General features: G+C 32.3%; 4 protein-coding genes across 4 annotated transcripts; 2 read left to right on the top strand and 2 right to left on the bottom strand.

Moving 5' to 3' along the window:
* The first annotated feature begins 5,276 nt into the window (after positions 1-5,276).
* LOC11442232 (metalloendoproteinase 4-MMP) lies at positions 5,277-6,443 on the top strand. The gene has a single exon (XM_003626641.4). It carries the CDS (start codon positions 5,366-5,368, stop codon positions 6,422-6,424), a length of 1,059 nt encoding a protein of 352 aa, XP_003626689.2. The 5' UTR covers positions 5,277-5,365; the 3' UTR covers positions 6,425-6,443.
* A 3,170-nt stretch (positions 6,444-9,613) lies between these two features.
* Positions 9,614-10,198, bottom strand: LOC112417147 (uncharacterized). Its single transcript, XM_024772206.1, has one exon. It carries the CDS (start codon positions 10,196-10,198, stop codon positions 9,614-9,616), a length of 585 nt encoding a protein of 194 aa, XP_024627974.1.
* A 2,750-nt stretch (positions 10,199-12,948) lies between these two features.
* On the bottom strand, positions 12,949-13,630 carry LOC120575768 (uncharacterized). Its single transcript, XM_039829391.1, has 2 exons — positions 13,414-13,630; positions 12,949-13,339 (listed from the first exon to the last, which is right to left on the bottom strand). Exons 1-2 carry the CDS (start codon positions 13,509-13,511, stop codon positions 13,114-13,116), a joined length of 324 nt encoding a protein of 107 aa, XP_039685325.1. The 5' UTR covers positions 13,512-13,630; the 3' UTR covers positions 12,949-13,113.
* Positions 13,631-20,804: 7,174 nt separating this feature from the next.
* Positions 20,805-23,218, top strand: LOC11423312 (pentatricopeptide repeat-containing protein At2g17670). Its single transcript, XM_003626639.4, has 2 exons — positions 20,805-22,289; positions 22,755-23,218. Exon 1 carries the CDS (start codon positions 20,883-20,885, stop codon positions 22,284-22,286), a length of 1,404 nt encoding a protein of 467 aa, XP_003626687.2. The 5' UTR covers positions 20,805-20,882; the 3' UTR covers positions 22,287-22,289; positions 22,755-23,218.
* Positions 23,219-25,141: the final 1,923 nt, after the last annotated feature.

The raw sequence follows: 25,141 nt of genomic DNA, 5'->3' as shown, positions 1-25,141 counted from the left end.
ATGTGTGTGTACTTGGAAATGGGAGGGTTCTCCCTGTCTAACTAAACATATGAAAGATCTGAGGTACACAAAATTGTTGATATTAATTCTTGGTATGGTGTGGTGCATTTCATCTCATCTGACACTCAATACATGGCCCCCCCCTATTGCAGGAGGACTTGATTAATTTTGTCCTTTTTCTTTGTGACTGCCTGTTGTCCCCTCAAACTCAATTATGTTAGCAATTAACCATCTGGGCCTCAACATTATTTGTAGGAGGTTGAACTTCTTTGATTTAATTCTGTTCCAATTTGTGTGGTTACTAATTGATGCAAGCTTGTATCCTCTTTATCTCACTTTTACTTGGATATTGTTCCAAGATTTCACACTTGTACATACAACATACTGTAGTACATCATGATAAAAATCAATTGGTGAACTATGCAAAAGATTTATAATTTAAATTCTATATTAACATTTGTTTCAAACCTGAGACTTATATTGAGAGGATCACATTTTAAGGTCTCAAGCTAACGTTATTATGTTAACTCAAGTGTGTTCCTTTCCTTCTAATGTGCTAGTTTTCACATGAAGATTAATTAAGAATAATTTATCATCGATGAAAGCTCTTGCGCACAAGGGTATTCTTGATTAGGAACGGAACTATGAGGTCACCCTAAAAAATTAAAATAGTATAGCTTGATACATAAATAAGTTATTTTATCACTTATAATAAATTTCTCATTTGACTGATCATAAAAATGATAAACTAGGCTAATAGCAACTCATGTTGAGTATAGTGGGTGAGACTAAACTCTCAAAATATGATAAATTAAAGTTTGATTCTTAATTAGCAAAGATGTCTATATTTAATGTCCAAAAATGTATCGGATAGAATTACCTCTAAAAAAACTAAGCCAGCTCCACTGTTCTAATTGATGGTCCTCGTAATTCTTTATGCTCCTGTTCTCATTCTCATTCTCATTCTCATTCTCATTATAATACATACATACATGTGTGCTTTGTAGTGATCAATTGGAAAGTGCTGAACACTTGTTCTTTCTTTCCATGATCTTTCTCAAATAAGGAATTCACTCCTTGTTGGGTTTGAAGGAGCTTTCCACTTTTGCGGGTTGATCACTTTCTTTCGTTTGGGAGATGATTTTTTTTAATGGCCAATGTTTTAAATAAATAGTTGTTAATTTTTGCTAAACAAAAAAATTGAACTGATGACCTCTTTATCCTTATGTTTTTACTCTAAAGGAAATGATAATCAGAATTTAAAATGTTTGACACGGTTGACATATTTGATCCAACCCATCATGGTTAGTCAAGTTCGAAAAGAAAAAAACATCCCTAGACTATATTTTCTTTTTCTTTTTTAAAAAAAGACTATATTTTCTTTGTATTTAATTTTTTTGGTAACCTTTATGAAAAGTGATAGAAAGCACTTCATCAAGCTCAATGTTGTTAACTAGAAGTGGGGCTAATAGAAAGAAGATCAATGCAAAGAATATGTTGTGTTAGAAGTGTGGAATCTTTGGACATTTAAAGAGAAATTGTCCAGGTGGAACAATTTCTAAAAAAGACTCTAAGGCAAGTGCTAGCAATGTCTCCCTTGTATTGGGAGATGATGATGATCTTATCTAGAAGATTAAGTGTCTCCGTATGGTATTTCCGCTATACCATGCAAAAGGACAAGTAATTGCTAGCGGATTCAGAACAACACACGGACATTGGTTGGCATTGATGCAGGGTGTGTGGTGAGATATGTTGATTGCTGAAGAACTTCCTGGAAGCCAACATGGGAGTTGCACCATAATCTTTCAGCAAGGTTTCCACGTGAAGAAATTCTTGGAATGGTTCAGTTTCAAGTGAAGTATTAGTTGGGTTTGATTGTCAAGTTTCTTGAATAAAGAAGGAGGTTAGAAAATATTAGTTATTGGTGATTATGTCCCACATCGCTTAGTTTAGTGAAGCAAGGGGAAGACCAAGGCTATATATTGAACGTAGTTTCTTTGTTTTTAGATACATCAGTTAGTAGCACTTTAAGCTTATATCTGACTTAGTTTAAATATTTGCTTTGTGAGAGTGTGGTTGTATTGGGGCATTGGGTTGTGAGTGAGAGAGAATTCTATGTGTTGTAAAAAATTTCACATAGTGATAAATGTAGATTTTTAAGCTGTGAAAGCTATTATAAAAAAGCTGTTGTTTTTGGACTGTTTAAGCCAAAGGTTAAATGGGCAATAAACCGGTAGTTATCTACCGGTGATACAAAATGAAATTTTTAAATGAACATCTGATAGTTATTTACCGGAGGTAGAATTTTTTTTTTTTTTTTTTTTTGAAGGAAAACCGGAGGTAGAAAATGTTTTTTTTTAAAAGTGCACATCCGGTAATTATCTACCTGATGTAGAAAATGGAATTTTTTTTTTTAAAATGAAGATATAATAGTTATCTACAAACCGTGTTATGAAGAACAATTTCGTAATTTTAGGGGGGCTAAAGAGATATGAGGGGGGTCTAAAATAGAAATCTTCTTTACAAATTATTACGAGTGAAGCCCATGTTAGAACAAGGAAAGGGCTTGTAGCAGTGAATTCCAATAATAAGAATTGAATTGATGTTATTTATCATTGGAATTTTTCACTATCAATTTAGAAAATTGTTTTTTACACATCTAAACTTTCTTAAAAACACATGAAAAATACGTTTTTACCTCCAACGGTACTTAACTACCATTTGATCATTTTAGAGGTAGTTAACTATCGTACGCTTATATTATCTAACGGTAGTTAACTACCGTTACGATCTAGACATATTCCATATCGCAATAGCAATTAACCATTTGCATGTAAACACTCAAACTCTATCAAATTCACCCGATCTTTTTCACGAAAATCATCCAAATTTCTTCAACAAAATCATAAGTAAGTAATCCTAATGCTATTAACATACAATGTAATTTGTATAGTGTGTTTTTTTTATATAATTTTAGTAAATTGTTAGTGTTTAGGGTTAATTTAAAAATCTAATTTTTTGTTAGATTAGGATGTTATAATTGAATGATGTTGCTCTGAATGTTATTTAGAGTAGGTTTATGTGTAATATGGTTGTTATGAAGTTGAATTAACACAATGGGTGATTGTTTTATCTTTTGCTCTCAAGATTTTTTATAAAATGCCTAATTTTATAATGATAGGTGTTAAATGATTAAGTGATTAAATTAATTGTTATATATTTATAGATTATTTATTTGTGTTTCAGATTTTGTTTACGTGACGACTTAGATGCATAAATCATGGACCTAAGGTGGGAGAGCTTAGCTGCCTAGCATTGAATCAGTTATGGTTTTGGAATCCTGTCAGAGTGTCTAGATTACATGATTTGCTATATACAGGATACAGGAGTGTGACACATGCCAAGGTCACAGCTCTGTGTGCGAGAGGTGGCATCCCGAGACTAGTAGTTTCCATCTACCGATGAGAGAGATAAGCATCACATTGGACGATGTGGCTGATCTTCTCCACATTCTCATTGAAGGGCGTCTCTTTGACTATGAAAAGAAGGTGTCTCAGGAGCGTGGAGTGGAGTTGATGGTCCGGTGTTTAGGTGTTTCGAAGGTTGTTGCAGTGAAGGCGTGCAAGGATGAGTTTGATGCATATATTACTTATACCTCGCTGAAGGAGCTTTATGAGGCGCACCTTACTGTAGCTACAAAGCTAGAGGTGCCACAGTCAAGGTCGAATTTGCAGGAGAGAGAGAGAGAGAGAGAGAGAGAGAGAGAGAGAGAGAGAGAGACAGAGAGAGAGAGGCGTATGCAGTGTTGTGTTCGAAGTTTTTTGTTATATCTCCTTGATTGTACGTTGTTCGCTGATAAGACGAACATACACATTGAGTTGATATTCGTTGAGACGTTGATGGACTTGACTATGGTGAATGTGGTTGTGGGAAGGGATGGTCTTGGCTCATATGTATCATTATTTGCATGAGTCGACCATATCGAGAACGTGACCCTTCTAATGGTAATGATACAATTGAGTTTGTTTATTATATTTCTGATTTTATTAAATTATAATTGTGTTTGTTCGTCTATTAAATTTCTGATTTTAATAAATTAAATTTTGTTTGTTTGTCTATTAAACTTCTGAATTTAATAAAGCATAATTGTGTTTGTTCGTCTATTAAACTTTTGATTTTAATAAATTATGATTGTGTTTGTTCGTCTATTAAATTTAAATTATTTTGACTATGCGAGTTTTGGGTGACTTGAGGTAGCATGTGTTTGGAATTGTCTCAACACACACTAAACCTGATTGTTATGGCTTTAAGCCAGTCGGGCAATGACATCCTGAATCGGGTCAGTTCCAAACACACATTTAGTTGTTTACTTTATTATTTTTATGATCAACTTTGTATCTTATTGCAAATTCGCAACTTAAATTTGTGATGTACATTATGATATTATATATTAAATTTATTTATCAGAATGCTGTGGACCTTGAATATGAATTGTACATGTAGTGGTGTACTCTGTAACGTGTTGACAAGAAAAAATAATGCGAATTTCCATTTCTTACATAAACCTTAATTTTTTTTTTATCTACTTTCATAAACCCTTAAAAAAAAGGTAATCCGGTGCACTAAAGCTCTCGCATACGCAGGGTCAGGAAAGGGATCCCATCATTTGGTGTATTGTACGCAACCTTACCCTGTTTTTTTGACACAAGAGGGTGTTTCCAGGACTTGAACCCGTGACCTTTCTGACACAAGAGGCTGTTTCATAAACCCTTAGTTAAGCTATAAAATATAGTTAATTATGTAACATTGCCTTTTTATAAATTTTTGTGATATACTATTATATGTTAGAGATTTAGAGTAAAGAATACGTTTGAGAGTGTGAAAAGGAGGAGAGGGATGAGACAGAGGCAACAACCAATATAATGATGGGATGTAACTACTTGTTATATTAATTCTACTTCAAGAGAAAACAACTGCAGACTAGAATTCCCACTTTATCATGGAACAGTTACCTGCAAGATTCTATTGCTCAACTTCGCACTCTCTTCAATTCATCTTTCTTTGTTCTTTAAGTTACTTCAAACATATATAAAGCTAGATTGGAAGGTGACACAGATTAATTTGTCAACAAGGGATTTCTTAACTTATCCACTTTTCAATTTCTTCCATACTATTAAATAATATTTGTTTAGCTTGGAGCTTAGTCTTATTAATCATATGCAAATGTTTCAAAATGGTTATAATCATTAGTTAATTAAATCTTGTTGAATAAAGTTGACCCTTTATATATTGCTTTGTATGGAAGCTTAGTTTCTATTTCTTTTCTCTGTGCCTCCAAAGAAAGAAAGAAAGAACTAACCACAACATGTTCCTTTCACTCAGATACTCCTTCACATTTCTCTTCACTACTCTTCTCCTCACATTATCATCATCTTCACACATTGCTTCCAAAATATCCATCTCAAATCATGACATTCATAGCTTCACCAATGCTGTCAGAGGCAACAACATCACAGGAATATCACAGTTCAAAAGATACCTATCTCGTTTCGGGTACATTAAAAACAATGACACATTCAGCGACAAATTTGATTCGAATTTTGAATCAGCTATCATCAAATACCAAAGAAATCTTGGACTCCAAGTAACCGGTAAACTCGATTCGAATACAGTTTCTCAAATGATCACACCAAGATGCGGTGTTCCAGACACAACAAAAACTCATCATTATCATAATCACCATCAAAATCATATTCATAACAAGACGAATTTTGTTTATTTTCCTGGAAAACCGCGATGGTCACGCGACATGCCAATGACACTAACCTATGGCTTCTCAAGTGACTACATGATTCATAACTTGAGCATACAAGAGATAAGAGAAGCATTCAAACGAGCTTTCTCTAGATGGAGTTCAGTTATTCCAGTTAGTTTCGTCGAATCAGAGGACTATGGTTTCGCTGATATAAAAATAGGATTTTATAGTGGTGACCATGGTGATGGTGAGCCATTTGATGGAGTTCTTGGTGTGTTAGCTCATTCGTTCTCACCGGAGATCGGAAGACTTCACCTCGATGCAGCCGAGACTTGGGCAGTTGATTTCGGTGTAACGAAATCGGAGGTGGCAATTGATTTAGAGTCAGTTGCAACACATGAGATTGGACATTTGTTGGGTTTGTCACATAGTTCTTTGAAAGAGGCAGTAATGTATCCAAGTTTAAGGCCAAGAGATAAAAGAGCTGATTTGAATATTGATGATATTAAAGGTGTACAATCTCTTTATGGTTCTAATCCTAATTTTAGATCTCAGTGGTCATCATTGGAATCTGATATCTCCACAAATCATGGTGCAAAATTTGGAGTTGACACTTACAGGTTCTCTATGATTGCTTCCATTATTGCAATTGCCCTGTATTATATATAATTTGAACCTTTTTTAATTATATATGTTATATACTTTGCTATAGCTAGGTGTAATTCTCTCCACTCTGTGTAATTTTGAGCTGTGAATTAGATCACTCAATATATAATGGTGGGCAAAAAAACCAAAAACTGAACTGAACCCTAAATCATTACTAATAGTTTTGAAACTGAACTGAAAAGTTTCAGTTCAGTTCGATTCGAAACAGTTCAGTTTTGTAACTAAAATTCAATTTCATTTGTTTTTTTTTTCATATTTTTTTCAAAGGTATTAATAATAACAGTTCGGTTCAGTTCGGAACAGCTCAGTTCGGTTGAAACAGTTTAGTTCAGTTCGAAATGTAAACAATTCGGTTCAGTTTTCATCCCGACCTGAACCATATCCACCGCTAGTGTGAGGTTGAGTATGAGGATGCAGAAAGATTCATATATAACTATTGAATTGTAATATTGATTAGAATAGTAGTCATGATCATACAGAAAATTAGTAACATGTGCTTACTTTTTTTTCTAACTTTCCTTATAAAAACGACTTTTTTGTTCCTAAGATATTTGTATTTTGGTTGTGCAATAATATATTTTGTTTGAACACTTTCATACTTTAGAGTGTTGAAACGTGTAATTATTCTCTATATCAGCTTTTACTTGAAGATCATGATAGAGTTTAATGAGATTTATAATTATCCAAAAATAAAATTTAATTAGGCAAAAATATTTTTTTATATTCCCTAATGCTAAACTATTCGTAATTATGCAAGAATAAAATATCAATTTTTTAATAAACAGAATCTGATTAAAATATGTAGTACAACTTCATGCAAACAAATGATTCATGCAACAATCTAAATCAGAACAAACTCAATTCCCATCTATCTCAAAAATAAATCAGCCCAGGAGATAGTTTTTAGAAGAAAATAAATAAATAAAGCTTGATCCCGTCTATTTTAAAAATCTTGTGTTTGGTTCCCCTATTATTTATTTATTTTTATTTTGGTCATCCATCTCATTTTTAGGTCAGTTTTTATTATGTGACATATTCGCTTATGATATGATATGTCGGTGTTTATTAGATCACACTAAATATTCATGTCATCTAATAAACATTGTCACGTCGTAAAAGAATAGACTTCATCATCAAAAAATGAATCAATAATTAAACAGTAGATGCAAAATTTGGGAAAAAAACGTTAAATAAGGGCTTACACTTTTCCCCTGATACCTCTCTGGATAATGGCTTTGTAGCTCTATGAGTGAATGAAATATCAGCTTCTTGACCAAGAAAAAGTTAGACAGTGTCTTTTTACCACTCTTTAATACTTATTTAATAAAGAGTGAAACTCAAATGAATATCACACTTTAAAAATTGATTTTATATAAAGTGGTGAGACTAACTTAAGTTGTACCAATAAAAAAGTGAATATTGGAGAATGTTACAATTATAGTGTTGTTAACATTTCTCTTGTACGAAATAAACCTGGTTATGTCAATGTTAAAAAAGAATGAACCTATGGCTATGATTATGGGAACAAATGTCCTCAAAACAAATGCAAATACATAATTCATCCTATCTTATAGACCTTTCATTTTCAAGAAACCGAATTTGGCAACGGTCTTAGCAGTCAAAGTTTGTTTAAGTTAGTGATGGGTGTAGGAGAGGAGAGGAGAGAGATAAATTTTGTTTCTTAAACTTATAAATGTCAGCACTATGTTAAACCAATTGAAACATTACTCTAAAATTTCACTAGTTCAATCTGTTTTCTAATTTTTAAAAACATTGATGTGAGGTTTACTTGTGTATTAGTCGTCTAAGAAAAAGACGAGCAATTAATCGTACAAGTCTAAGATGGAATACAAGTGACAACGGAACCACAAAGCAGAAGGCTTAATCGTATAGGAAGTAAAGAATAAATAATAATATATAATACTCCCTCCGTCCCTTATTATAAGTCGTCTATTTTTGAAAAAATTTGTCCCAAAATATAAGTCGTTTTATAATATCTATACCTCATTAATTAAATTTTTCTCAATTAACCCTTAACAGAAATTTTGAGCATTAACAATGAATAGTCAGTTTTATATTCATGCACTTTTGACTATGGAGTAAAAACAATGAATAGTCGTTTTGAGCATTAACAGAAATTGGCTACTTTTCAAAATTAGTTTTATTTTCCAAAGCACATACTCCTCTTAAATAATTTTCAATTCTCTGTGGCACCGTCCCATTCATTAATAACAATGGTGCTTCTTCTAAAGTCTAAACAGTGGTATAAATAAATTGGAAAAGTGCTCCTTTGTTGTTCATTAGACTTCTCAAGAAAAGACTTTGCTCATGAAAAAAATAGAGAGTGATAAAAATTCCAATACTTCCTTAATCAACTCAAGTGCGCTGCAGAATGAAGAGGAGAAAAAAGTTGCTCTTCTAGTTGAGAAAAAATACTCCACGTGACTTTGATTTAAACAAGTTTCCACGTGATGATGGTGAAAAGCTGTATCTGGAACCCGAATTGAATCAAGTTGTGAGGCAGATGTTAGAAATCATTCTCCCAACCTGGTACTGAGGATGTCAAGTGGAGAAAAGTTGAGATTATATGAGAAGTTCAAGTGCAGCAGCTGCTGGGGAATTTATTTTTACATATCATGCATTTCATTTTGTTTTTCTTTGACTAAACATTGTTATGTTTCAGTTCATTAGAGTGGTATTGATCTCATCTATGAATTTGAGAAAATGAACTGTTTTTTATTTCTAATATCAAGCTTGCCCATCAACGTTAGTATTAGCATATGAATTGTCATTGTTTAATCCAGTTATTAGCAAATGTTTGACAATGAAACAAAAAAGATGACTATATACGATATGCTGAATTTTTTCATCAAAATGAAGCAAAAGTAACATTAGAAATTGAAATGAAGCAAAAAACACATAATTAAAGATAATGTGATCACAACCCGATCACTATAGGCATCAATTAGAATCATTTCTCAAAGATTGTAAAACATCTTCCACAATAGATGGGTCACATTTCATTTGTGTAGGGAGTTGACCTTCTCTTTGTAATATTGCTTTCTTAATATGTGGAATTTTGTAATTGTTTGAACCTCTTGTCTTCATTATTTCAATCGCATGATTGCAAGGTTAAAAATACGCGATTAGATTGAACAGCAGAAAAAGCTTCAAATAAACGCTCCACAGCACTCACAAGTTCATCAATAGTTTTTGGAGCTTCTTGTATTGTAATGACTGAATCGCACTAAAAAACCCAAGGTCTAAGACATTTAGATCAGGGGAATTTGGAGGTTGACACATTAAGCGAATATCAAACCCACCTAATTTAGCCGCTTCACAAAATTCTGCATCGTTGTGATCAATGTGAGTTCTGGCATTATCTTGTTGAATAAAAATCGGATCCCGTACACAATCTTCTGGCCACTTTTCTCTGATGGCAGGTAGAACCTTTTCAATTAAAAAAGTTCTACTAACTTCTTTGGTTACCGAAGTTATTGGTTTTGTTTCTAGTGTCCCTGCAGCTCTATTAACACTGTTTCTTTTAGCTGGCTCTTGAGTGACAAAAGGGAAAACACCGATTTTTCCTGAAAATACTTCATTCCCTTCTGCATCAAATCTCGGGCGGGCTACAGCAACCAAAAACATTACTTTTGCAATGAAATTTTTGCTCTTGCAAGTGCGCAATGGTTCCTCCTCATCTGGTAGCAAATAATAATGCATGGACTTCTTGGTAATGTAGAACCATTTCTCATCGATATGAACAATGTTATGCATAGCTGTGAAAGTTGGATTATGCGGTATGCTACCACGTTCAAGCATTGACAAACAAAAGTTCAATCAAGAGATCTTGTTTTCTTCTTTCAAAAATGGTTTTATGGCATTAGAGTGACGCCGTATAGTTCCATGGTTAAGAAGTCTTGCCAATGAGGACTTGCTTATATTCAATGCACAAGATAAAGATCTTAAAGTAGTCCTTTTTGATAAAGGAACATTGCGGAATTGAGTGTGGTCGATTTGAACTCTCTTACGTCCACAGTTTTTTGTCTTTTTATAAGACACATCACCGACGTCCTTTAGTTGCTTCCAAATACGTTGGATAACTCTTATGGAAACCGGATACAGTGAAGAAATCATTTTTGTTGTACCTTTCTTTAATTTTCCATTCACACTAGATTGCAACAAGAGACGAGATACTGGTTTTCTTTCTTCAGTGGTTAAAAATTTACGTGGCTTGCTGCTATCATCAATTTGTGCTTCATTTATATCTCCTAATAAAAAAAATTAGAGTAACATTAAATTAAATCAATAATAGAAGCAACTTCAGAGGCTAGCTATTTGCAATTGTATAGAAGTAGTGAATTAATTCATAAATATGAAATGGAACGTATTAAAAGAAATAATAAGCATAAAAAAAGCGCCCTCTTGTGTGGATGAAAGAACAAGTGAAGGAATGGCAGGGATTGGAAAGAAGCATCACTTAATTAAAGTGGTGTAATTTGAACTACATTCTAATTGTAAAGCAATAAGAGAAGAAGTATGGTGCCAGTAGAATTCAAAATGGAATTTGGGATTGCTTCATCATTCACTTCTGTATTTGTGTCATCGTCATCTTCAGGAGGATTATTCTCTGTAAAGTATGGTTCTTCGTTCAAATCAAATTCTCTCTGACTTCTTCTTATTTTAGAACTCATATTGAGGTCAAGGCCAACAGTAAAATCATCTTCCACTACTTGGTTAAGGTCTGGTACAATGTTTTGTGATTCCCCTAAAGCAATTTGCTCAATACCTTCATCTTCATCTGCAGCTAATAAATTCAAATCAATATCTATTGTCATTTTGTGAAGCAATGATTTGGAACACACATCGTACTTGAATATTTAAGCTGGAATATTGTTAGTTCCCAAAATAAACATTGGTGGGAAAATATGGAGAGAACATTGAAATATCCAATTTTTATTCATCGGTTCTATTGTGAAACTGAAAAAAAAAAAAAAAAAAAAAAAATTAGCATCAAAATTGAAGAAAATATAGCAACTTTTCATATGTCTATTGGTTATCCTTCCAATAACTGCGTATGGAGTAATTGGGAGAGTAATTTTAGAGATAGTGGATTATAAATGTGGAGTGAAGTAGAGAGAAGAATTTTAAAATGATAAAATTTTAAATAGGGGTAATTTAGGAAATTTATTTAAAAGAACGTACAACTTTATTGTTACTAACCACCTTTTCTTAATCTTGATGATATAGTTATTTGCGACTTATAATAAGGGACGGAAGGAGTATTTTACTATATATATGGATATGGATATGGATGCATAATAATAAATGGAGTAATAGGATTTGGCTTTACCATAAAGTTGAAAGTGGAAAGGAATTTGTTGGTTTTCAATAAATGGTTAAAACAGTCAAAGTGGAAGCAAATGCCTTCCTTCTTAACAACTCACAAGCTATGCTACGAGTCAACAGTACTTTATAAAACTTGTGAGAAAATGTATACATATATAAATATCAATAAAATGTATGGCCAAGAAAAGATACAACAACCATTGGTAGTTTTAATCCATACATACATACATACATATACGACACGCTTTTCTACTTTTATATTGTTCCTAGCTAAAAGCTACTATAAATTTATAAAACTAAAATTAAAAATTCTTGCGTACTGATCGATCATCATCCTTATCCATAGAAACATCAACAGTTAGCTATAGCTAGCTGACACTGTTGAATGGCACTGTATATTTACAAAGAAAGAGTGTCAAAAGAGAAGAGAATATCCTAACTATATTTGCGTAGTAATTGTGGTTTGCCACTTTCTAATCAAAAAAATTGATTTCAATAGCATGTTTTTTCTTTTTGACTTGGACAACTATAGCTATATATTAAAGGCTTTCAATGAATGAATCTGCAAAAGTTAGTAGCTAGGCTTCAGGTACTTTGAATTTGAATTCTTCTCCCGAAAGGAAAGAAAACCTCTTCGTCTGAGTGCACTGCATTCAATTCAATTTCAACCATTCTTGCCATCATATGGTCAAATCTCAAAACAAACTCAAATTAATTGCATTATTCTTTTTCTTTTCTTAATTAAAATCAAATATTCGTTATTCTCATTCTTTTATTTATACTATTTTTTTACAAAAACAAAACCATATTCATTCCATGTCACGGTACGGTTATTATGAAAGGTTCGAGTACTATCATCTTTCTATTACTTCACTTTTGTTAACAAATCTCATGCAGTTACAACAACTTACAAGTGTAGATATATATTATATTTTCCTCAACAAAACAAAAAAAAAAAAAAAAAACGAATATATATACTTATTTCAAAAAGAGGGTAGCATGAAAAATTAATCTGTGAATTTGTTTTCGATAATTTAGTATATTAGGCTAATTAAAACATGTTAACTTCACAAATATTAATGAGGATAATTTAGTTTGAAAGAAAGATCCAAAATAAAATTGAACAGAGAAGAGACATCGTTATAATTATGCAAAGACGTAATTAAGAGAGATGGAAATAAAATACACACATTAGTCTTATAATTTACAAAGCTACTATAGCTACAAATATATATATATATATATATATAAGCTAATATACAAAAGTCACGTACACCTAGGCTAATACTATAATATAGTATTGTTTGTGTTTTTGGTAGGATGGATGGATCTGTTAAATTACTTCAACACATTACATCCTTGAGAAGCTTATACCTGCGTCTTGGTGAAGGCACTGGACTGCTCTTCCTCTTCTCCGAACCGCCGGAACATCCAGAAGAACTACGGTTGATCGTTACTGCCACCGCCGGTTTTTTGGAATTGTTGGAGGCAACAGTGTTTTTCATTTCACTTTGGCACCAATCGCACTGTTCTATTTCGCTTAATTCCCCATAAAAGTTGGTACAATACCTGAAATATATATATACCAATTAATGGTTTTGTGAATAAAAAAAGAGAGAAAGATGAATATGTATGTAACTTACGAGTGTTGGAAGCGGTGATGACATTTGTTGCAGCGGAAAAGTTTGTGAGTGAAACCAACGTCACCACACATGCAGCATACAACTTGACGATCCACCATATTTGAAGAGAATGAGAAAAACTCAGAAACAAAGGGAGAGTGAGAAAGAGAGAGAAATTAAATGAAAAGTGAGTTGAGTCGGTTTGATAAATATATAGACCATAGGTTGCTGGCAGTCCTTTTCAGTTAAGGCAGTAGAAAAAGGAAGAAGAAGAACCTTAAAAAAGAAATGGAATAATAAAAGACATTTTTGCCCCTATATATCAACACCTATTCTTTTCATTAGTTTTTGTCGATACTTTACTAGTACAGTCCTACTACTCATCACAATAACGCTCCACGCACTCTATCAAACACTACGCTTTGCCTAATTTATTTATAATTCTTTTTTCTGTCTTTTGTGTGTGTGTGTGTGTATTATATTATATGGCACAAAAAATTAGTGCAAGTGTATATATATATATATAATATAATATATTACTTACTATAATCGTGTGTTAGAACAGAAACCGACCACACAACGATTCGACTGCATCACCTGGCCCAACATTCATTGTATTTATATTTTATATATACATCTTCTTCCTTCCTTGATTCTCAATATATACAATCAACTAGTGCTTTGAATATTATTTTAGCTAGGGGAATAGACAGATATGCTTCATTGAAACTTTAGAGGATGACACAAAAGCCCTCAAATACCATTATATATTTTATAAGTGTTTCGTTTTCATCCATTATAATTATAATAGTTTGATCGGCTGTAAATATAAAATAATACTATTGATAATGTCTACGAATCAAATCAAATTCTAAATATAGTATGTTCTTCTAAAATAAATAAGTTCATGATGATCTCCTATTTCTTTATTTATATAAAGCGCCAACGACTTCTTCCTTAAAATAACAAGTAACTAACATCAAAACAGTGTGCATGTGTGTGGTATTGATAAAATTACTCGTGTTTCCTTAACCTAATTTCAAATTTCAAATTAGTTAATTGTCTAGATTTTTCTTATGTTTCCTTACCGGAAGAGGATTGGAAAAAAGTATTCTTATGTTTGGTAGGAAGGAAAAAAAATATATATGTTTAGGAATAAATAATTCCCAAAAATATATTTCACCGACGAGTCATTTTTATTCTCATGGGAGAATGATGGGAAAATTTACATTCCCAGGAATAGCACCCACGATTTTAGTTGGTTGGCTTTTTTTTAATGATCTTTCTTCTTCTTTTATTTTTTTAATCAAGAAAACAAGTAAAAGAATCCCATGAATTTAAATTCGTAACCAAACACTTTTTTTGAAAATTTCCTTAAAAAAATATTCTTGTCGTTATATTCCTAGGATAACTAATTCTGGAAATAAATTTTACAACCTTGAAAAGAACACATATGAATTTGGGTAGATGGATAAGGAGTTGTTCCTTAAGGGCTTTATAAAGAATATAATGGCAGCAAATTCAAGCCATTTTCCATGGCTGAAGAAGAAGCATTACTCCTTGCTAAGGCAACGAGACTCCAAAAGCATAAATACAAAATGCATATTAAATTTTGTATCTATCAATCTCACTCGAGGGACTACCAAGTACCAGTGGCGAAGCCAAGAAATTTATAAAGTTTGGGCAAAAAATTTATTGCAAAATATGGCATGTTAAGAACGTTAAAATATGAGTTTACACATAATATTATAAATTTTCGGCAAACGACAAATTAATTATGAATTTTTAAAGTGTCAAAAACTCAAAAAACAAAACAACGGAAATCTCGACCTATAAATCAAATTTTGAGTTCATTATTTGCAGAGATATCTATAAAAAAAATACATAAAAAGGATCTGTAAAGTTTCATAGCATTTCGAAGTCGTTTCAATTTATTTTAATTTTGAACCAAAACGTGCAAAATTGAATTTTTGTTCCGAGTAAGTGTATACTCATAGGTCAAATTTAATTCCCTAATTTTGCAGGCATGACTAGAACATGATAAGAAACTTCACAATAAAATTTTGTAGTTTTTAAACGAGATACAAATTAATTATAAATTGTTTAAGAAATTCATAATTATGAGGAATAAAAATTCATAATTAATTTGTCCCTGGTCGAAAAAATTTAATTTTTTGTGTAAAGCTATATTTTAACATGCTAAACATGTATGGAAAAAATTCAACCTCTATGTCACATTTTTATACTACGCGTATATTATAGGGTCAAAAATAAGAAGAAACTCGAATTACAATGCTAGAATATATGTTTTTATTTTACATGGTCAATTTGAACAATTAACCGTTCAAAATAAGATAAATGAACCTGCTAATAATGTGCTAAATAAAATTAGGAGGTAAATTGTAACGTCCACTTTTATTTAATTAATTATTTAATTGAGTCTATACGAGTTATATTATATTTATATAATACATGTGTGATTTATGACGATGTATATGATTTGGATGATTTTAGATGAGTTATGTGATGTGATGATTTTTATGAGGTTATGAGACTTATTTTGTTGTTTAATAAAATAAGATTTGAAAATAAAATAAAATAAAATATTTAGTTATGGGCTGATTTGAGATTTTAGAGTTTTTGGGGAGAAAGTGAGATAAGATAAGATTTTAGGAGGAGATATAAAAAGGAAAGACCTAGTTTTAGAAAACACTTTGTACGTACGATCAAACTTTGGAAAAAGGAGGAAAAAGCCTTAGAAGGGAGAAGACAAGGGAGAGAGCTGCGATTTCTTCAAACTAAGGTAAGGGTGAGACTAATGATTCAATAGTATTAATTTATGTAATCCTGATGATCAAATTAACAAGTTAGGATTGAATTAAAAAGTTTATGAAATTAGGGTTAATAGGTGATTTTGATGATCCAATGATGTTAGGTTGTTAGATTGATGCTTAAACCGTCCTTTGACCTTAGATTATGAATAGGATGAATTCTGGAATCGAAATTAGGCTTTAAACCATGTGAGATGTTGGATTTTCGTGAAAAATTGCATTCTGCCCGAGCCTATATTCATCGCTCGCCCTCGCGAACGATGATCCTCGCCTTGCGAGTGATGAAATTCATCGCTCGCCACGCGAGCCATTTCCCTTCGCCTCGCGATTTACAAGTCGTAGCTCGCCACAGCGAACAACCTTACTCGCCATAGCGAGCATGACCAGAGAGCATGTCGAATTCTGTATTTTTGACTTTTGAGTTGAACCTTAGATGCTTTTGAGTGCCTTAAGATGTTTGTTAAAGATTAAATTATAACTTAGAATGAGATTGAACCTGGTTTAGCTTAGAATAACTTTAGTTGGAATTCTGGCTTGTACTCGCCATGGCGAGCAGATGCTCTCGTCTCGCGAGCACTTCCAGAACTGAGTGCTAATGAGAATGTCGTGATCTGTGTTGCTTGAATTGATTAGGGATGGACCCTTAGGTAGTAATGTGACCTATATAAGATGTTAACTGCAATCTGTGAAGCTGTTATGAAATGTTAAGCTGATCATAATGTGATTTAATGATTAATTGCATTACTTGAGATGTTAATGAATGAATGATTGAGTTGATGCTTGCTTCTATTTGATATCTTTACATGATGTCATAATGTTGTTGTGATCTGCTTGTGCTGCTATTGTTATTTAACTATGTTGCATGAGTATATACAAGATGATTAAGATGATGTTGAACTCCAAATTATTGGATATATATATGAGATGATGATTAAGATGTTTTAAGAGATTGAGTCCATCCATTTGCATACATTTGTTGGGGGCTCATGCCCTGGAGCTTTGTACTCACCACGATGGAGCTTTAGCTCAAAATAATGTTGGGGGCTCATGCCTTGAAAGTATATTAATACTAAAATGTTGGGGGCTCATGCCCTGAATTGGTACCACATGCATATAAGAGGTCTAAGTTGCATAGTCGCATAGTCGAGTCAATGATGCTATGATGTTTAAGATGCTTATGTTGAAGATGTTTATGTTGTTAATTACGATTGTTGAATTATATTGATTAATATTATTGATTTGTGAAATTTCACCCCTTCTACTTGGAAATGTTGTTCTTCGTATGAGTAACTTGCAGGTGATCGAGCTTAGAGTGACGTGTTTGCTGTCGTGAGTGACGTGTTCCTCACTGAGTCGTCTAGGTTGCTCTGATACGTAACGGGATGGGGTTTTTGATTGCATGCTTCCTTCCTTTACGTATTTGACTATGATTTTAAGTTATTTAACTGAGATATTATGATGAGGCCTGCGTGCCAAACTTGTTTACGATTGATGGCATAATTCCGCTGCAATTTTGTTGGAAGTTAAATTGTTATTTGACTATTTACGATTATGTTAAATGTGATATCCCGTTTATGATGTTTACTCTGATAATTGTTAAGAAATTTTTATGTTGGGAAAACGGGGTGTTACATAAATGCCCTTTCCGAGACCTCTTTGCGTGTGAGAATTTTCATATTTCGCACAATTTTTTTTTTTTTAAGTAAGAAAAGAGCTATTGGGCTGGACTTGGTATAAAGAAAGTAGCAGCTGAGCCCGGGCTAGTGCCCAGGCTAGCTGGGGGGTGCCACCGCCCTTGCCAAATACCAACGGTATTATTGTGTTTTTGTAAAACTTTCAAACCATTTAATAAGATCATGGTTTCAAAAAACCATTTTAATTTACAGTTTCAAAAACCATTTTTAGGGTCATATTCTGACTTATTTATCCAGAAATTTTTCAGGACACTGTTAACCATAAAGATCAAATCACCATTTTTCAAACACATAAAGCATTAGATTCGGGCTAAAACTGGAAAATCCCCCTCCTTCTAACGCCAATTTGTTTACACTAATTTTTGGCGATACAAACAATATTATCCAAAACAGTTAAGGACTGAATTAAAGCCCTTTTTAGGGTTTTTTGGGTTTAACGATTTATGGTCTCTTTCTTTATGTGTTTATTGAGAACAAATCAAATTATTCTTATTAGTGTTAGAATTGCTTCCAACAACTTTAATAAATAAAGTTATCAAATGACAACTTTGAAGAAATAACACTCAAATGAGCATTTAAAAGAAAATGAAAGGAAAAGTGCAGAATGAAGTAAAAAAAAACAGGGAAGATAAAGCAATTAAATTGTAGGAAATAAAATGGTGCTGGAATCTGTTTCTATCTCCACTCCTGAACCTGTTTTCTCCCATGGCGTGGGTGTTAGAGAGTTTTCAGAAATCAAGAAAACAATCCCTTGTTCTTATTACAAACTCATATATATAGACCTTGTAGGAAAAACTACCATTAAATCGACGGTTTAAATCAAAAGTAGAAATAATTTCCTTTACTTAGAGTCACATACTTGCATAATTACAAGACACTAGAAAACAACTTCCATGCATTCCAATTGTAACTTCAAATTATTTATCCTTATCTCTGATCGAAAACCATATGCATGCAACGCATTAAATCACTTGATCGAAATTGCGGTATGTCGAAATATGTATACTCTTGGTCGAAATCTCTTTGCACTTTGCAGCATGTCGAAATAACTCTTCTGACTTGTCAAAATCTTGATCTCTCTCTTTAAATGTCCATTAAGCACTTCAAATCAATAACCACAAATAATATCTTATTTTTGGTATTAACAGTACATGCATCCGTACTATTATATGGGTTTCATATGTCGAAAGATCATGGAGAGTAGTGTATATTTTCACATAAGTGAAGATGGAAATGTAACTTAAACTTCTTTAAATGTAGAAAGTATAATTTTTTATCTTATAATATTCTTTATTCTAGTCATACAAATTATAATTGGAAATTCCATATAAATTGCAATTTTTTGATAGTTGCATGTTTTCCAAACAATTATTATTCAATTTATTTATGGTTGTGTTTCGTAAAAATCTTATCTTTTACAATGTATAAATTAAATATTTCTAAAAATACACACAAAAGTTAAAAAAAACGTCTTGACATTAAAATTTTGATTTCGAAAACTCATTTCTCATTTATTCATTCTAGCAAATTATGGAAGATGCAACAAAGCTTTAGGTCTGAATCAAACCAATGATTGCCAAAATAGTGGCAATATTCTTCTTCTTTTTTAGACAAAATAATGGCAATATTCTTGAGATGCAATGATTGGTATGTATACAATATGACATGAAAACAAAACAAAGTTATCTTAGTCAAATTTGCAAGTTTAAGATTAATGTTTAATTGCTTATGTCGCATAAATTTTATGGGTTCTTAACTTCAAAAGAAACAAAAGGTCTAAAATTTCAATATGATTTGCTTTTATTCATTAGAAAAAAATATAGTGGAAACAGTAATCATATACTTATATACTATTTATTTATTTCGGTGAGGACTAATATTTTAAATTTAGAAAAATGTTAACTTGTGCTTTAAGTGACAAATTAATCGGTCAAAAATGGAGATATTTTGTTGTAACTAATACACTTGAATTTAAATTTTTTTAGTTTTAATTAATTGAATGCACAAATTTCAAAAAAAAAAAAAATCTACTTTTGGTTGTTTATAATTAATTGAATGCACAAATTCCAAAAAAAAAAAAACTATTTTTGGTTGTTTAACATGTGCCCTAAGGACACAAGTTAGCATGACCCTTAAATGTATAACATTAAAAATATAATATTTCATCTTTATAACGTTATAAATACTCCCTCCGTCTCAGTAAGTAAAAAAAATTCACCTTCTTTCTCCCAAAATGTAAGCAAAAAAGACAAATGTTTATCCTATTTAATCCTGTTTTTTTACATTCAATTTGGGACGGAGAGAGTATTACATTCAATTTTTTTTTCTTTCATTTTCTCCATAATCAATAGACAATAAAATTGTTTGTTCTAAATTATACTCTCTCTAATCATAAGTAATAAAGTTTTTTTTTTTAGATTCATTCAATACTTAATGTATTTCATCTATATATAAACTACATATATTATAAATTTAATAAACCTACAAAACGTTTTCTTGTTTATAAACGTAATCGAAGAGAGTATATGTAATAAAAAAAAAATCAAAGAGAGTATGTCACTTTAAAATATCAAGAAATCATTAATGTTTCTTTTCCACTATTAAAAAAATTGTTTTTTTTTTCTTTCTATTTTACCCTTTATTATTTATTACTTTATTTTTTCAAGTTTTTTAATTTATATTTTCCATACAATTAATAAAAGATATTTTTGTAAAATAACTCACGATTACTCTCTTTTCTATACACAATTAACTACATTTATTAATTTATGTAAAATCCTTACCCTTGAAGCACCTAGAGAGTGAAGTGCTTTTGCAATAATGAATTAATTCAAAATTAATTAATGTCAAAAAAGAATCAAACATATAATTATAAACTCAATAATTTTGTCGTAAATAAACAGAGTCTCGCTCTGAAAAACCCTAAACCCTTGTAAGCAAAAATCTGAACGAAGAAGAAAGCAGTATGGGAAAAATTCCTCCTTCATTTCGATCTGCACTCTCAAACCCTAATTTGATTCACCGTTCATCTTCATTGATTCCTTCTTCTCCCAAACCCCATCATTTTCCTAACAAAACCCGAAAACCCCATCAAAAACAACAACAATCTCAATCTCAATCTCAATCTCCAAAACCCGTTTCTGTATTCAAATCCCCAAATCTCCAAGAAGCCAAAAGCATCTTCAATTCCTTCGTCAACAGTTCCAATGCTCCTATTGATTCCCGTTTTCATAATTCCCTTCTTCAATCCTACGCTTCAATTTCCACCATTAACGATTCCATTGCTTTTCTTCGTCATATGACAAAGACCCATCCTTCATTCTCACCTGATAAATCTACTTATCATATCTTACTTACCCATTGCTGCAAATCAACTGATTCCAAGTATTCTACACTTTCCCTAATTCATCAAACCCTAAATTTGATGGTTTCTGATGGGATCAGTCCTGATAAAGGTACTGTTGATTTAGCTGTTAGGTCACTTTGTACTGCGGATCGTGTTGACGATGCTGTTGAATTGATCAAAGAGCTGTCTTCCAAGCATTGTAGTCCTGATATTTACTCTTACAATTTTCTTGTTAAGAATTTATGTAAGTCTCGCACTTTGAGTTTGGTTTATGCTTTTATTGATGAAATGCGTACTAAGTTTGATGTCAAGCCTAATCTTGTTACTTATACTATTTTGATTGATAATGTCTGTAACACTAAGAATTTGCGTGAGGCGACGAGGTTGGTGGATATTCTCGAAGAGGAAGGTTTTAAGCCTGATTGTTTTCTTTATAATACCATTATGAAAGGTTATTGTATGCTGAGTAGAGGGAGTGAGGCCATTGAGGTTTATAATCGAATGAAGGAGAAGGGTGTGGAGCCTGATCTTATTACTTATAATACTTTGATTTTTGGGTTATCAAAATCTGGTCGGGTTTCAGAAGCTAAGAAGTTATTGCGTGTTATGGCGGAAAAGGGTCATTTCCCTGATGAGGTAACTTATACCTCTCTGATGAATGGGATGTGCAGGAAAGGGGAGACCTTGGCTGCATTGGCATTGTTGGAAGAGATGGAAATGAAGGGCTGCAGTCCGAATACGTGCACGTATAACACGCTGCTTCATGGGTTGTGTAAGTCTAGGATGTTTGATAAGGCCATGGAATTGTATGGTGCGATGAAATCGGATGGTCTGAAGCTTGATATGGCTTCTTATGCTACGTTTGTCAGGGCACTGTGTAGTGTTGGTAGAGTTGCGGATGCTTATGAAGTGTTTGATTATGCAGTCGAAAGCAAGAGTTTGTCAGATGTCGCTGCTTACTCTACATTGGAAAGCACACTTAAATGGTTCAAGAAAGCAAAAGAAGAAGGCCTTAAATTTTAATTGGTAAGCATGGTTTCTATTTCGCTCGAGGGTTTTGTCGTATTTGTATGTTGAGGTTTTGTTGTATAGTTGCCGCCTTACTGCTTTCAGCACTGTTGAAACACATAATTATTATATCCTCAAATTTATAACCTACCTCAACGTGCAATATTGTGGAATGATAAATTATGCTTTTAAGTTGGTTCTTCTTGTCCTCTCAAAAAAAAAAAAAAAATTGGCTCTTCTTTTGAAATACTTAATTTAAGAACAGTTATTAAATCCGGAGATCTTTCTACAGTTTCACTGTGTTTAACTCTGTAAGATATCATAAGACTCGTAATACCTGTGGCTGTACTTAATTTAACCTATCTCTTTCATGGTTTAATATTTTTCTTCTTTCACTTAATTGGTTTTCTTTTAACATGTGTATTTTAGTTCCCTAGTAACCTTTTAGCAATCATAAAAGTTAAATACACATGTATGGTGCAGGTGGTTTGTGTTAGTGCTGCTGGCTAGGATGTAAAAGTTAGTTTCAAAGGTTACAGGCCTAACTCAATACGGTGCATTCCAAAGCCACTGATACAATTTTATTAGGTACTTGATTACTGGTACACTTTTCCCAAATTTTCTATAATATTTGTTCCAGCAAAGCCCATAAGCAGCATTTTTAATTTACCGATATTCATTTCAATGTCATAAGCTGTACTTATACCATTGTAGTTCACTTTGTATGGGGTATGCATATTGAAATGAAATTACGAATAATTTTTCAATCATAGAGAAGGAATGATTGAGATATTAGGAGAAGAAGTGAGGATACCGGCTCTTTGTGCTTGTGTTTTTCATTTTTTGGTGCATGACGGGGAGGGGGGAGGGAGGCAGTTCTAACCAGTTATACTATGTGTATAAGAGTAATCCCCTCTATGTAAAGTACTATTTTATCATTCTGGCAATTTGTTTATCGCTTGATTTTAATTTCCTTCCGCATGGGTTCGACCTTCCGTTTTCTTCTTTTCTTTGTATTTTATTTTCTCCCTTCCTATGGCTATTGGGATTGGACATTTCTAAACCAACAAACCAAAAATAAATAAAACAACAATTTGAAACATCTAGGAACTGGAACCAGCCTGCAAGCGAAAATAATTCAGAAAAACTTTGTCTGCATGTATCCTTTTGATGAGGATGACATAACTGTTTGGTAGTTTGCAACAGTGACTTTTATAAATATGTTAAGTTCCTCTTTGGCTGCCCGGGATATGATCATTCTAGAATGCCCTTTGAAGGAAAAAAAATTGTTTTTTACATTTAAAATGTAGTATTCTTTATTCCAATACCATGATTTTGACTAGCTGGGAAAAGGTGACAAAAATGGCAAGGATGAATTTAAGAAAGTAATCATCGAATTTGAGGAATCTCAACTAGTGAGTTTGTGAGGACGAAAATGGGTTTGAAGCTCAATGTTGTGTCTTTCTTTACTTTGATTTTTGTTCTGTAAAAGGGTTTACTTACTGGGACTGAGGGAGAAGGTAGAGCATATCTGTTACAGGGGCTATACAGAGGTTAAGGGGTGGAGGGGGAGGGAAACGGTGGAGAAAAGGGATGAAGAGGGAGCAAATTTGGTGTGAAGGTTCTACTCTAGTATTTGGTGGACCTATAATCTAATGATGAAAAAAGGTTGTGCACCATGCAACACTTGCATCAGCATACACATTAGAAAAAGCCCGGAAGATGTACATTTGTAATTTACCTATCTCAACTGTAGCTTTCAAGCATCATAAAATTCAATCCGGAAGCTAACATGTTAAAAAATAATAAAAGATACAAAAAAAAAAAAAAAAAATAGATACGGTTGGGGAGATTTGGATTTAACATGATTTAGCAATACAGCAAATGGATACATTGAAATTGAGTGTCTGTTTTAAATAGAACAATGCAGTGTTAAGAAAGTAAGGAATTGAGCGTTCTTCAAAATATATTCTTCATGCTTCAAAATTTCACTTCAAAGCCTTCAACACAAAGAAGAATGGGGATCAATTCAACATATAATTATTGAAATTGTCAGGGGAATGTGCTTAAAAATGCACATGATTCAATGGAGAGAGACTTGAGCAACAACAACTAAGAGAAATGCAACATATAGGATCTGCAATAAGTTATACAAGAAAATACTTCTGATCCCTTTTTGCATCCTTCCTCGGACTGGTTTCAAAAAATGAAATGCATTAAAATTTACACGATACTAATAAATAATACTTTTTGTTCAATAAACTAAAGAATTTGAAATACGTGATTAAAGTACATCATGATTGTTTTTATTAATAGAAGAGGTGACACTGACATGATAAATTAACTATACTTAACTAAAAACGTCTCTTTCAAGTGTTATAGGTTGAATATGAATATTGTGCAACTCCACGTGTTCCAACATGCATCCTAACGAAGCAAGTAAAATATTCGAAAGGCTAATATATATATATATATATATATATATATATAAGTCAATTGGACTTAAGTTCAAACATGACCCTACCTAGACCAACACTGTTTTCCAACTCCATTCAGTAGCTCATCAAATCAAACAAATGCTTCAATATAATTAGAATGTTTTTTTTTTTTTTTGTGGTGTAATTAGAAAGGGTTTTAAACCTAAATAAAAAGGAGTTTGTACGCAAACAATTATATTAAATCTCGTTGAGAAACATGACATCCATGAAAATAAAGAGAAAAACTTACAACTATTGTATTGATGATAGTTGAAAAGATACAAAAATAAAAGAGATCGGTACAAATTAGCCAACCATATGACTTATTTAGTAACTAAACTACTATTCTAACTAACTATATTATTATTCTTAATAGTCTCACACAACCAAATC

This window comes from Medicago truncatula, chromosome 8 (assembly GCF_003473485.1).
Source record: "Medicago truncatula cultivar Jemalong A17 chromosome 8, MtrunA17r5.0-ANR, whole genome shotgun sequence".
Lineage (NCBI taxonomy): Eukaryota > Viridiplantae > Streptophyta > Magnoliopsida > Fabales > Fabaceae > Medicago > Medicago truncatula.
This window is presented reverse-complemented; position numbering and strand designations above follow the sequence as displayed.

What these genes read in the sequence shown, in the direction of transcription:
- LOC11442232 (XM_003626641.4), top strand. Translation starts at nt 5,366, where the DNA reads ATGTTCCTTTCACTCAGATACTCCTTCACATTTCTCTTCACTACTCTT.
- LOC112417147 (XM_024772206.1), bottom strand. Translation starts at nt 10,198, where the DNA reads ATGCATAACATTGTTCATATCGATGAGAAATGGTTCTACATTACCAAG.
- LOC120575768 (XM_039829391.1), bottom strand. Translation starts at nt 13,511, where the DNA reads ATGGTGGATCGTCAAGTTGTATGCTGCATGTGTGGTGACGTTGGTTTC. An exon ending in CATCACCGCTTCCAACACTC is followed by an intron (nt 13,340 to 13,413) that starts GTAAGTTACATA and finishes TATATATTTCAG; the next exon opens with GTATTGTACCAACTTTTATG.
- LOC11423312 (XM_003626639.4), top strand. Translation starts at nt 20,883, where the DNA reads ATGGGAAAAATTCCTCCTTCATTTCGATCTGCACTCTCAAACCCTAAT.